The sequence below is a fragment of the Heloderma suspectum genome, chromosome 1 (assembly GCF_057233095.1).
Source record: "Heloderma suspectum isolate Gila_16-S chromosome 1, 16-S_ref, whole genome shotgun sequence".
NCBI lineage: Eukaryota > Metazoa > Chordata > Lepidosauria > Squamata > Helodermatidae > Heloderma > Heloderma suspectum.
The window spans coordinates 345,165,122-345,180,023 of NC_139458.1; the positions used below are offsets into that span (position 1 = coordinate 345,165,122).

The following is a 14,902-nucleotide window of genomic DNA, read 5'->3' on the forward strand; positions in this document are numbered from 1 at the left end:
CAATGCCCCTCAGGTTCATGTTCTCCCTCTTCCCTTCTTCTCTACACATATGAGTGGAAGCGAGTGGAAGCTTCAATCCGTAGTTTATAAAAAACCACAGTATCCTATTCCAAAATATGAACGACAGTCAGTCAGTTAACAAACCAGGATATCAAACTAGGATCTCATTTGGTTTGATAACTAGCTACAGTTTTCACAAACCACAGTTTCCCACATTCCCAATTTTCCTGGTATAGCCCCATTGTCAACCATTTAACAAACCCTGGAGAAACCCAGAAAAACACCTCAAATATTTTGCTTACAAACATGATGCAGTCCTAAGTGTAGGTTATATTCCCCTTGAAACCACTGGATTCTAACTCTTCCACAGATATAATTTACAACTGACCTATAAAAGTATTAAACAGGAGCGATCTTATTCCAAGTTCAGGTGAGAAAAAGACTTGGTCATTGTCCTTCTGCTTTTCAGAATCAGTTTGATTTGTCTGTTCCTCATTGCTATTCAGGGCACAAACACCTGTCTGGCTTATCTTGACCTCAGCCTGTGCCTGGTTGTGACACTCAAGGAAAAAATGCTCTCACCTCAGTCTAAAACCACCGAGCAGATAGACAAAGCAACCAGAAAGAAGCCTGCCTCTTGCAATTTTCTAGGCAAAATCGGAGTTTCTAGCTGCAGCTTTCTCCTCATCCCAAATTTCAATCAAAATACTCCTCTGCTTGCCACCCACAACAATCTTTTCTTCTCTATCTCTCAACAGCCAGCTTGTCTGTCTAGACTCACTGGTGATTCCTCCTCCTTTCTTCACTCTGCTCTGTTCAGTCCTGTGTCTTTCTCTACCACTCTGAAATTATGACTGCCAGTCATCTCTTTTACACAATTCCTTTTCTATGTGAGAAAAAGCACCCTAGCAAAGTGGCTCTGAGAGGCTTTTGCAACGCAATGCTGGTATGCCTCAGAAGGCACGGTAATGGTAGGCAAGGACTGTGGGTGGAAGGTGCTACTTCAAAGCCTACAGAAGCATGTATGCTAACTTTGTTCTGGTTTTGTGCAAGCACCTCCTATTTCCCTTCAGCCGGTGAACAGCAGATTTTCCACTTGGGTTGCGAAATGTTCATGAGATGCTTGCAAAGCTGCCTTTCATTCATTATTCAATGCAACCTGGTGATTAATTTATGCCAAGGATTCTCAGAGTCCATCACAGGAAACCTTCTTAAGTCGAGACGAATATGGCTTGTGCCTCCATGGGTTACATAAAGACAGGTGGCTCATCTGGCAAATCAAGTTAAAAGGATTAGTCTGCTGTTCCCGGAGGGAAGGGCCCTAGAAGAAGAGAGCAACAAAGAACGGTCCCCAGACAGTCAGGCTTAACTGACATGTACCCATGGCAGAGCCACCTGTTTAAACTAGGGGCTGCCCCATTCACATGTAAAGTGGAGAGTCGGCGTGCGGTTGGGATTACGGAGGGAGGGACTGAACCCTTGCCTGCCGGCAGCTGCTTCCCCTTCTGCTGCCGCCCCTGACCCAAGGCACTTTTGTCCCAGCTGGTCTCTTTGACATCGGGAGTGAGCCTGACTGGCAGAAAAGTATCTGGAGGAGAGATTGCAGGGATAAGAGTGGCAAGTAGGAGGAGGTTTCAGCACCCCGACGGTTATGTCCCTTTGGCTCTTCATGACACACACTGCCCAGGCTACCTCACACTTTCAAAGCCAAGTTGTTGTTGCTGTCTTACCACCACCATCCCTGAAAAACCCCCCCACACAGGAGCGTGACTGTGCTTGAAAACAAGGTATGCGCTCCGTACACACCTTGTTTTAAAGGAGACTAGCCCCTCCTTTGCCACCACCGCACCACCGAATTTCCCATCGCACTAGCAAGTGGTACTGATGTTACACAAGCATTGGTCTATGGTAGCACAATATCAGTAGCAGTGGCACATGGGCACCGTGGGATCTTTCCCTTGATTTTGAATCCAACAGGTGTCAGATGAACATCTGGCTTTGAACATTAGAATTTTAGCTCATCGTTACCGAAATAACCCGTTCGCCCTAAGAGGTAGGGCTTTTAACTCAACGTTCTTTTGCTGTTTGTAGAAATCATCCAGACCACCTTGTGCATCAGGTTTACATACATTACCCAGAATTCCTTATGAACTTGCTCTGTGTCCTTCTATCTCCGTTTAATACGATCACCACTTTTTCCTTATTTAAATCTCCTCATGGTTAATTATTTCCCATAACGCATTTTCAGTTGCTTTCACTTGGCATTTCATCACAAGACATAGTGCTTTTGAGGCAAGTGAATTAGCGCAATTCTCACTAGACATTCCCAGCTATTCTACAGAAACTAAAGGCACAATCCTATGCATGTTTAGACAGAGAAAAGGCTTACAACTCCCAGCATGCCCCAGCCAGCAAGACCTTTTCTCTGTCTAAACATGCATAGGACTGCACCCTAAATCAACTATTCTCTCAAAATATTAGACATCCTGAGCACCATAGGATGGAATCCCCATTTCAACAAACATGCACTGAAAAAGAATTATAAATCCATCAGCATAGGCTGACAGAGTTTTATATAGCATGGGCAGGTGCCCCTGGAATTTTGGCAATCTAGGCAGTTGCCTAGTTTGCCCTTATGGCTAGACTGGCCCTGGTGACTATTGTAAGTTGATTCTGGCAAACCAAAAGAAATAGTGGCCAGAACAGACACCTTTAATTACTTGATTTTACATCAGGATCATGACCAATGAAGTCAAATGGACCGTTGAGAGAGAGGATGTCTTCCATTTTGAATCTGAGTGGGAGAGAAGGAGAAGCTACTCATAGTGGCAATGGTTAATTTGACATTTTGCACTCTGCTCTTGTTCCCTAGGTATGACATCATGAACCTGCAGCACATAGAGTCTAACCATTATGATTATGTCCATATTGGGACCTGGCATGAAGGGGTGTTATATATTGACGATAACAGGATTCAGATGAACAAAAGTGGAATTGTCCGGTCAGTGTGTAGTGATCCCTGTTTGAAAGGTCAAATTAAGGTAAGTTGCCATATCTTGCTTCTAAGTGGGTATCCTAGAAGTGGCGAGAGATAAGATTCGAAGAATACTAGACCTTTCTTAGGCATGCGTACACCCTGTGCTCAGGGTGAAATAAAAGGTTAATTCTGCATCGAAGCAGGTTTCTTTATGGTTCTATGTTCCGAATAAAATGCAAGTAGATGTGCATATGTTTGCAGAATTCCGATACCAAGTATCAAGTATTTATACATGGTTTTTTGCTGGCAAAGGGCCAAAGCTCGCTGGTAGAGCACAGCAAAAGGTCCCAGGTCCAGTCACTTCGCATCTCTGTTTAGGACTCCAAAAGACTCCTGCCTGAAACCCTGGAGAGCTGCTGCCAGTCAGTGTAGATAATACTGAACTAGATGGATGAACGGACTGACTTGGTACAAGGCAATTGGGAGATGGGTAGAATAAGGGTGGGGGGTGAATAATTAGTGCTGTGTTGATTCTTTGCATGTTTTACATGGATTTTCTGTCCCACCTGGAAGGGCTTAGTGTGGGCAGCAGTTGGTTTAAAACAGGAGTAGGCAGCCATTGGGCTGCATGGGGACTGCAGCCACTCTCTGTGTGGCCTGTGAAACTGGAAGAGCCCCCACAACTTTTCCTCACAGCCCAGCTGATCGGCTGAGCTGCAGAGAAAATACCATATTTCCAGACAGCAATTCCAGTCAAGGTTGCAGATTTAGCCTCCCCCTTCCTCAGTGACCCTGATGCAGCTGGGATCGTTGTTCTGGCACTGCTGTTAGTAGCACCAGGGTAGTGATCCAGAGAAGGGTCACTGCTTTCTCACCGCTAATGACAGCGGGGAAGCAGCAATCATGTTCAGGGGTGCTGGGGGCAGGGAGAGGATTCAACCTTCCCCAGCTATCCCATCCCCCCATGTATGTGTGTACGCATGTGTGTGCATATGCACACATGCACATGCAGCCCCTGACCTGCCATCTGACCCCACATGCAGTTCTCAGGTCTGAAAAGATTGCCTACCCCTGGTTTGAAAGAAAGAAACAAACTAGGGATGTACAAAAGTGACTTACCTTTTCACGGATTCTGTTCATGGGGGGGGGAGGCGTACCGTCCCTCCCCCCGGAATCCTCGACAGGGGGGGAGGCGATCCGGTCCTCCCCCCCGGAATCCTCCACGGCCGGCTGTGCTCCATGGCGGCTCTGCGGAGCAGCCGGCCAGGCCCAGGCCAGGGCCGTCCACAGACAGCTACGGCTGCTGCCATTTGCATTCCTTATTTTTGGCCGTCTTAGTCTACGTCAATATTTACATAGACTAAGACGAAGAAAAGAAAGGGGAACGCAAATAGCATAGTGGGCGCTATTTGCGTTCCCCTTTCTTTTCTTCATCTTAGTCTATGTAAATATTGACATAGACTAAGACAGCCAAAAATAAGGAATGCAAATGGCGGTGGCCATAGCCGCCGCCATTTGTGTACGCGTTTTTTTTAAAAAAAAAAACCCAGACATGATAGGCTACGTAAGTCTTTATATAGCCTATCACGTCTATTGGGGGGGGGGGGGAGAAAAAGACATAGACTGCAAATGGCGGCGGCAGCAGTTATCACGTAAAAATATTTACGTAGACTAAGATGGCCAAAAATAAGGAACGCAAATGGCGGTGGCCATAGCCGCCACCATTTGCATATGCATTTTGTTTGTTTGTTTTTTACCCAGACGTGATAGGCTACGTAAGTCTTTACGTAGCCTATCATGGCTGAATACAGGGACGCAAGCGGCGGCAGCTACGGTCCCCGCCATTTGTGTCCCTGCTAGCCAGCGGCCGGATGTCTGGCTGCTGGCAGAGCCGGCCGGCAGCTCCATGGAATCCCCGCGGAGCGAAGCTGGCCCGTCAGGATTCCAAGGGAAGGTGCTCCGCGCCTCCCCCCTCAGCGGAACCAGGTAAGTGGGGTTTCGTACATCCCTAGTTCGTCCTGAACTTTGAGTGTGGATGTGGCATGTGGGTGTGTGTTTTAATTGCATGAAAAACCATAAGTATTTTGCTGCACATTTCTTCTAATACATGCATTTTTGTACTCATTTTTGCCTAATATCCCCATTTTTGCAAGCAATTTTCCTAATATAATATATTTTGAATGTTATTTTCTCTAATACATGCACTTCAGTATGCTTTTTTAAAACTGGAGAACTCCACTCTAAAAAATTCAGAGAAGTGCGAATTTTGAAGGATAACAGAATTTCAGTTTGCATAGTGGTTCGAAAGCGAGAAATTAGGAAGTTTCTCCCCTGTCCCTACTTCTAACAACAGCTGGAAATGCCTTAAAATTTCACTGTGTCTCCTGCGTAGCATCCTGCCACTGTAACTGTATTTCTTTTCCTAGCTTAGGGAGCAATCCTATGTGGATAGGTGGCCGCCTCCGAATTCGGAGGTGACCGCCTATCTAATGCAGGGCAGGTGGAGTGTGGAGGGGAACTTCTCCTCTGCACTCTTGCTGCCCTGCATTCATGGCTAGATGGCCGATTTTGGCTGTCTAGACGCAGGACTTCGGAGCGGCGGAGGAGGCCAGACGGCGCATAGGAAGTGTCGTACCAGCACTTCCATGCTCCCCACCCATCCCTGCCCTCCAGGAACACCCCCTATTGCCCTGCTCCACACTGCTCTTCAGAGTGCGGAGCCTGGGGCAAATCACACCTCTTACAAGGCAGCAGGGGCAGGGGTGGGGAGGCAATGTTCTGGGAACCGACCTCGGAGCACAGGCTCTGAGGTCGATTCCCAGAACTGAACAATTCTATGGCACTCCAGCTGCTTTACAGCAGCCATAGGATCTCACCCTAACTCTGTTTGAACTACAAACAAATTGCTTTTGTCCCCTCCACTTCTGGAGAAACGAAGCCCTATCAATCTTGCACACACATTCTACATTCCATTTGTATAATCAGAACTTTGTTTCTTTCCAAATTGACTCACCTTAGTCTTTTCTCAAAGGACAGACCACATCATGTGCAGTGCAGGTGATGTGAAATTTACTGAATGATATCAATAACCAGTGTAATTCTAATATGTAGCAGCAGTTCCCTTGGGTGGAGACAGAAGCATGCACTACCTAATGTTTGTCCCCTGTGCTCCCACATCACAGGCAGTTTTAAACTGCAAGCAAATTTTCTTAGTTTGTATCTTGCTGAAAGCAATTTGCCACCCACCATGCTTATGTGCCATAAAGGGAAAAAAATCATGAAAATCAAATAACATGTATACATTTACCTTAGGGTGGGTTGGGGTGGGAGGGGAAGTAAAAAAAAAAAAAAAAAGACTGCTGTTTTAAAGGTGAGTGGTTTTGTCGAAACAGTGACGCACTTGTCAATATTGCTCACTGTATTTATTTTCTCATACAGTATCAAATGGTTTCTTTTGAGTTGTGTGAGGAAAATAATGGCGTTGCAATCAATGTCACCATCAGGTGATATGTTAATGTTATGTTATAGTTTCTTTCAATGTTGCCTTTTGGTCAAAAAGCCCCCAAAGCTGCTCATAAAGATGTATAAATAGAACATCTGAACAGTGCCCCCCCCCCAAACCCAAGTTAAGCAGCAATGTTGCAATGACTGTTCCAAACAAAAATGTTTTACCCCAAACCTCCTCAGAGTGGAGATCCCAATGTCTGCGGTGAAGGCCAGGTTGAAATCAGCTCCCCCAATTACAGCCTTACTGCCTCCTGTGGAGTGAATGGTCCATCTCCCACTTTTATAGGAGCAAGTTAGCAGGCTGCAGTTGAAGCTACCGTTGCGGTGACCCTGGTTCCAGACCTGGGTGAGGGAGGGGCCTCAACTATTTCCCCAACTGTAGGTTAGAATCATAGAATCATAGGGTTGGAAGGGGCCTGCAAGACCATCAAGTCCAACCCCCTGCTCAGTGCAGGAAGCCTGATTCCCAGGCGATCTCCCATCCAAGTACTAACCAGGGCTGACGCTCCTTAGCTTCCAGGATCAGACGAAATCAGGCACATCCAGCCCTTATCTTCTTTACTTTCTCCTGTAAAAGTAGGGCACAGTGTACTACTTCAACTAGGAGACCTGCATAACTGGTGCTTGCATAACGAGTATTCTACTGCCCTTTCAAAGCCAGAAGCACTGGATTTGTATCCATTTTAGTGTGGGGGGGTAGACAATTGTGTAAATGTACTGAGAATTTGTACTTGTAAAACTTTATTTTAGTCCAGACAAGTTGAGACGTGAATACAGGTTTTAAAATTCACTGATGGCTATCATTTCCTAGAACTGTGTTCATGGTGCTGTGTATTATATTATAATTGTGTAGGGAGACAGACTGAAACCCACATGCCATCCTAAAAGGTTTTTATGGTTTTCATTTTAAAATATGTTTTGTATTGCAGGTTATAAGGAAAGGAGAAGTGAGCTGCTGCTGGATTTGCACAGCTTGCAAGGAGAACGAATTTGTGCAGGATGAGTTCACGTGCAAAGCGTGCGATCTAGGATGGTGGCCTACTGCTGAACTGACAGGTGGGAACAACACCTTACTGTAGCAATTTCTCATTAGTCATAGCAACTAAGAGTGAGAGCGTGTATAATTACGATACAAAGGCAGAACCCCAGGACATTAACAAAATTCTGTGCATGTGTGTGTGGGTATGTATACACGCACACACAGGCAAACTTACCCCTCCTTCAGGCATTTTCCAGTATGCAGTCATAATCTCCTAGAGAGGGGGAGAGGGTCACAGAGCATCTGGCCACACCCCAGCTGTTGCATCTTCCCCTCCTTCACCCATGCAATCCACATATTGGGGGGAAGGTGTAGTGTGGCCAGTGTGGTGTAGTGGCAAGAGTGTTGGACTAGGAGCTGGGAGATCCGGGTTCTAGTCCCCACTCGGCCATGGAAGCTCACTGGGTGACTTTGGGCCAGTCACAGACTCTCAGCCCAACCCACCTCACAGGGTTGATGTTGTGAGGATAAAACGGAGAGGAGGTGGATGATGTAAGCCGCCTTGGGTTCCTTGCAAGAGGAAAAAAGGCGGGGTATAAATGCAATAAAATAAATAAATAAATAAATAAATAAGGTCTGAAAAGTGGAGCCTGCTATATGTGTGTATGCTCCCCACATGATTTAGTATGGTCTTCCCCAGCCTGATGCTTTCCAGATGTGTTGGGCTATGACTGCCATGCCTGTCTGGGGGATGCTGGGAATTATACTCCAACACATCTGGAGGTCATCAGGTTGGGGAAGGCTGACTAGATCCTAGAGTCAAACTAGCTGTTGAACAAACGGAAGCCAGGCCGCCTAATTCAGGGCCAGCCCATCTTGTGAAAAAACAACTCCTGCTGGACCCTTGCATGAACTCCTGTAGCAGGGGAAGGCCCAAAGTGCCACCCCACCCCCCACTGCCCATTCCGGCCCTGCTGCAGACATCCTTGTCAGCCAGAAATAATTAATAATTATTCATTATTAAGCAGCTGCAGGTCTCCATTGACATGTCGTTGGGGCTAAAATCTGCGACACAGCAATGACCTGTCTTCAAAGAAGCTTGATGGTGGCATCTCCAACAATCCTTTTCCTCGGCTCAGGAGCTATTCCCCACCAGTCTAGCCTCAGGGACAGGCCACAGCATCCTCTCTCACCATTGGCATCATCCTCACACCTTGGGAGTTCTTCCTCCAGAGGCCCTGACAGCGAAGTCGGCAATGGCACTGCTGAGAGCTCTGGACAGGCCCTCTGTTTATGGCCTAAGAGTAGACCAGAGGGACAAAGTTCTCCCTCTGGTCTCCTCCCTGGGCCTCTCTTCCAGAAACCAGACAGCACAGCCTCCAGGGCCAACCCACAGCACAAATGGGACAGTCAGCCGCCAGCCATGCTCCGCAAGAGGGAAGGGGTTGCTCCCTCCCCGCACAGCATGCAACCACCACAAACAGCGGTTCTCAGGAAGTGGGAACGCCAGGGTTGTTTTCAGTACTTGTGTTTGACTGTTTTTATTGTGCTTCTATTACTTTTTGTAATCCACCCTGGAAATAAATATAGTAACAAACATAACAAAATAAGGGGCAATTCTCCTTCTTAAAGATGATAATCAACTCAAGGTTACCAACTCAGGGTTATACAACTGTTCTGTGCCAAAAGCTCAGAACGGTTGCATATTTTTAAGAGTCTAAGACAGCAGGTCAGAAGTTGCACTTCATTATGAGCACATATGTCATTATGCTTGACTATAGTGGCACTGAGTCTACTGGAACATTGTGAGGGAGTAAAACTATGTGTGCAATTATATAAAACATCCAACCCATACATTTCTTGGAAACTTATTTGGCTTTTTCTTGTGCTCAGCAGGCACATGTAATGTAAGTATGCAGACATTGCTATGCATACTAATGCCTGCACTTTTGAAATAATGACTTTGAGCCAAATATGTTAGCAACTGGCATGAATGTGGTAAGAGAACAAAAATGTAGCTACTTTTAAAATAAATGATGTAGAAGTAGATAATGTATTTTGGCTCTGAGGCTCATCTAGCCATATGTACAAATGATCATGCTGGCAAAATGCTACATATTGCTGGACAGAATAAAAAACAGAAATGTATGATGTGTTTTATATTTAAAAGAAAAACAATGCCCATAATCAGTGCTGATTGTATTAGCCAGGAAAAGGAACTTTCTCTTTTGCTGTATCTTTAACTAATTCTGTTCTCTTCTACATCCTGCAGGCTGTGAACCCATCCCCGTGAAATACCTCCAGTGGAGTGACATAGAGTCCATTGTGGCTGTGGCCTTCTCTTGCCTGGGTATCCTGGTCACCATGTTTGTTACCCTTATCTTTGCCCTCTACAGGGACACCCCTGTTGTGAAATCCTCTAGCCGGGAGCTCTGCTACATTATACTTGCTGGGATTTTCCTCGGCTACATCTGCCCCTTTACCCTTATTGCTAGGCCCACTGTCACTTCGTGCTACCTCCAGCGCCTCCTTGTGGGGCTTTCCTCTGCCATGTGCTACTCCGCCCTTGTAACCAAAACAAACCGCATTGCCCGCATCCTGGCAGGGAGTAAGAAAAAAATCTGCACCCGCAAACCGCGCTTCATGAGTGCTTGGGCCCAAGTCGTGATTGCCTCCATTTTGATCAGCGTGCAGCTGACGCTGGTGATTACCCTGATCATCATGGAGCCCCCTTTCCCCATCCTCTCCTACCCCAGCATCAAGGAAGTCTTCCTGATCTGCAACACCAGCAACTTAGGTGTGGTTGCCCCAGTGGGTTACAACGGACTCCTCATCCTGAGTTGCACTTATTATGCCTTCAAAACCCGCAATGTGCCCGCCAATTTCAACGAAGCCAAGTACATTGCCTTCACCATGTACACCACATGTATCATCTGGCTGGCCTTTGTACCTATATACTTCGGGAGCAACTACAAGATCATCACTACTTGCTTTGCGGTGAGCCTGAGCGTGACAGTAGCCTTGGGGTGCATGTTCACTCCCAAGATGTACATCATCATCGCCAAGCCGGAGAGGAATGTCCGCAGTGCCTTCACCACTTCCGACGTGGTGCGTATGCATGTCGGGGATGGCAAGACACCATGTAGGTCCAACACTTTCCTCAGCATATTCCGGAGGAAGAAGCCAGGCACTGGGAACGCAAAGTAAGTAGTTTGACTCTGTGTATCTGCCAGTCTCCATGTTCTCTTTCTCATTTCCTTCCTGTCTTCAGAAATCTGCTACATTTGCGACAAGGTCTGTAACCCTGCTACAACTGATATGCCTTAGGGAACAATGGAGGAGAGTAGGCCTGAAGTCATCTAAAATAATGATCTATTCTTCCTCTCTACTTCTTCTATGCTGTGCGTCAGGTACAATATGCCAGCATGCCTTTGTACCATTGATCTCCAGTCCTACATATCCATTCTGCTTACATATTCCTTTCTGCTTCCTGGTCCATGGTCACATGCATACACTAAAAGACGAGCCCTTTTAAAGCATGGAAGCAGGGCAACACTATAAAGTATCATCAGATCTTGGTAAGCATATTTCTGCATTTGTGGAAAGAATATTTTATGCTATCTCAGTATTGCCACATGTTTAGTAGTTTACTGGCTGTTATATGGCGCGATGGGCTCCTTTCTGGTGGGCTGCATCCATCTCATAAGAGCCATTTTGTATAAATAAGCCCATTAATAATAATAACAACAACAACATTAGTAGTCCAATGTATGATAGATAAATAAACTGGAAGGATATCTAACTATTACTTCAGATGCTATATTTTGTCATCTCTTATCCTCTGTAATATGAATACCTATGATGAGTAGTTACTGTCACCCAAACCGCTTTGCAAGTCATCAGTGAAAGTTTTTGAAATACTGGCTGGGCACTGAACACCTTTCTAATGTGTTCTACTGCCAGATTCACACAGCACTTAAAGCTAAGTGCTTGGATTTATGCCAGTGTAGTCTTCAGCTGACTGAATCTTTCCCCTTGAAATAGTAAACCTCACACTGGTTTATCAATCAGGATGCAAGACTCATGAAGGAAATTAGGAGCTTCACCACACGAGGCTAAAATCCTTCATCCTTACTGGGACTTCTGCTTCTGGATTCTTTGCAAGATTAAGATCAGCTCCTTTACATGGGCGTATACGTGCTTTGAATCAGGGAATTCCTTTCTCGGCAAGTTCTATATGTTTCATTTTACAGCCACTAGAATCATAGAATAATAGGGTTGGAAGGGGCCTATAAGACCATTGAGTCCAACCCCCTGCTCAATGCCGGCATCCAAGTCAAAGTGGTTTGAGTGAGAGTAACTACTCACCATAGGTATTCATTTTATAGAGGACAAGAGATGACAAAATATGGCACTAGATGGTGCTATCATTACAGCGGAACTCTGCAATTACACACAGCCAATATATCAGATTAATATTCCTTATCAAGTACAATATGCCAACATGCCTTTGTACCATTGATCTCCAGTCCTACATATCCATTCTGCTTCCATATTCCTTTCTGCTTCCTGGTCCATGGTCACATGCATACACTAAATGGGTATTAGTGTATCTTTTAAAAAGTGGGATAAAAGTCAGAAAGCATGGGAGATGTCCTGGAGGTTGATGACATCATGTAAAGGACCCACAAACTTCTGGGTAGCCTCATATAGAAATGGTCCAAATCTCTTGTGTGTGTGAATATGGCAGAGCCTTAGGATAATTTAACCCATTCATTTTTTTTACACTGCAAGATAAGCAATCCCAGTAATTTTTCTGTTCAGAGGTACATGCAATCCTTACAATGGAAATTAACAGTTCCTTTTTTATGGTTGTCCCTTTATTTAACCAGACAGAGGGAGTTGATGGGATGGGAATTATATGCACAAATAACTGATCACAAGGATTTCTCACCTAAAAATAAAAATGTGCGCATTCAGTTTTATATAAGTATATGATTTTTGAGACTATCATGAACATCTTTATCATCAGACTAATTTCCTCATATTATATCCATACCTGATTAAAGTAATAGGATTCTAGCCAAACTTATTTCAAGATTGTACTTGTTAACAAAGGTTGTTTATCTTAGAACAGAAGGTAACGATGAATAGAATAATCTTTTTTAACTCTGGAGAAGATTTAGCTGAACTGGATGTTCTACTCCCATGTTCACTAACATTTCAGTTTTTGAAGGACCCATGTATGTTGATTATGTAAGTTTTTACTGGTACAGTAAAGTTTGTTCTGAATAAATAGTACCGTAGCAAATGCCTTGTAAACTGTTTCCTGAACGCTTTTAAATCTCTTCATTTTATGTTTAATATCACAATAGGTATGCAGAAAAAAACACTACAAGGCACAAGATTATCTGGACCACTATGATAATTAATGTTTCTTATTACTGATTATATATAAGAAAATAGTAACTAGCACAGGTAATGTAACATGTTTATAGCCTTTGGCAGCAGGAGGTTCCATTTTTTCAGTCCATTTGGTTATGATAAATATAGTTGTAAGTTTTCCTCAGTTTGCTAAGGAACTATTTTTATCCCCTTTTAAGATCCAAGAGATGATTTTAAAGTAATTACTGCAATTAATTTAATAATCATACATGTTTTTATTTATTTTATTGAAAAAAATGAAAAGAGCAAACATAAAAAATGAATATATATAATAAGCTCAACTGAGCATACTAAGATTACTTAAACGAAAATAAGATATCAATAGAAATACAAAATATTGCCAAATTAGGAGGTCTAGGAGGCGGGGTTGGGGGGTGGTATAACTTAACAGGCAACAAACATCTCTATCTATCCTCTAATGAAATACTAATAGTTTGTTTTGAAGGAAACTTCAGCATAGGCTCAGCCAAGTGTCCAGATCATCAATCTAGAAGGAATGTACGAAGAAGGAATCACAGAGCTGCATACTCCAACATCTTTTAACTTCAATTATGTATTCCATAATGATCTCTTTTCTACTACCTTTTTGTACATGTGCTCAGGATGGTTAAACAGAAGTTAAAGTTGTCTCTCCCCTGATGCTTATGAATGGAGTTAAGAGTCAAGTTCTCACTGTGAATATGGAATATGGAACTAGGCACTGATTGTTATTCAGGATGAGTGTATGACCTTCAGCATGTGCCACAAAAGAGATCCAGGCAGTAGCAGGTTGAGTCAAGCTCAATGTCCATAAAGGGAAAAGTATTTAAAGGCATTGAGAAGGGATGCTGAAGGAATACAATCTTTGCACATTCTGATGTCAACTGACCTGACCCGCATTTCTGGATCAATGTGCACATTGGAACATAATTGTCCTTTGGGTTTTGCATTTCTCTGAATTTCGCAATACAGTTCATGGCTCAAAATATCCCAGAATGCATTTATTTGCAGATGACATGTATTTGGCAATGCATAATTTGGGATAAAATATGCTTATAAACATGTATTTTGTGAGAGAATCCAATCAAAAGTATGTATTTAAATAAGTATCTAAAACACATATTTGTGCTGATTTTTTAAAAATTGCTGATTAATGCAGAAACTAAATGGAACTGCCATATGAATGAACACATGCAAAACTGACAGGGACCACAAATAGACTGATCCACCCATCCTTGCAAAGAGATGCTTGTTTGCAGCAGTGGGAGCAAGTAACCAGACAACATAGAATAAGGCCTTTTTATAGACTCATATAACTAGAGAAAACAAGATGCCATATATGCCAGATCAAAGGAAGGACCATCGAGTCACCAACCCTGAGAAAACAGAATAAAGTATTATTAATTAATCTGACATTGAAATTCTGACCTTTGAAAATTCTATGTATAATTATCAGTATGACTCAGAAAATGACACCAGAACTGTCCACTGAGTCATCCTGAAACAAGATAAAATGTTGAGCAGGACTTCATTCCACCCAGCTTTGAGATCATGTCATTTAACACTGAAGATTATTCTATTTGTTCAGATATTTCCTGCTTCCCATGGAACTTCCATCAGTAGGGAAGCAAGAAGTATCTCTAGTAGCCTACTATTGGCATAGTGACATATGGTAAAATGTGTTCCACTGGACTGGTACATTGATTTTGTTCAACCTTAACTGCTCCCCTTATGCATTTTGCTCAAGACTTTCTGAGCATCCTGGGCTTGAAGGAAAGCTCCAGCCCTTCCCTCTCCATGACCCTTCACCTGCTCATACGCCTTCAACCTCTTCCCCATGCATTCATTATCACCACAGTTTTTCCTTCACTATCCTGATAAGCAGATAGGACAGATAGGACCTGGTATGGAGAAGCAGACATGGCCATGTCCCTTGTTCTGCCCACAGCAATGGCTGTGGGCAGAACAAGGGCCCAAAAGATGGATTGGAAGGCAAGACTATTGAGCAGGACTAT

General features: G+C 43.9%; 1 protein-coding gene across 1 annotated transcript in view; it reads left to right on the plus strand.

Moving 5' to 3' along the window:
* The window catches only part of GRM1 (glutamate metabotropic receptor 1), a 310,285-nt gene that overhangs the window by 267,568 nt on the left and 27,815 nt on the right, over positions 1 to 14,902 (plus strand). The window contains exons 5-7 of the mRNA XM_084827777.1: positions 2,873 to 3,041; positions 7,414 to 7,540; positions 9,736 to 10,666. Of these exons, the coding sequence (XP_084683903.1) occupies positions 2,873 to 3,041; positions 7,414 to 7,540; positions 9,736 to 10,666 (1,227 nt within the window). The remainder of the gene's footprint in view (positions 1 to 2,872; positions 3,042 to 7,413; positions 7,541 to 9,735; positions 10,667 to 14,902) is intronic.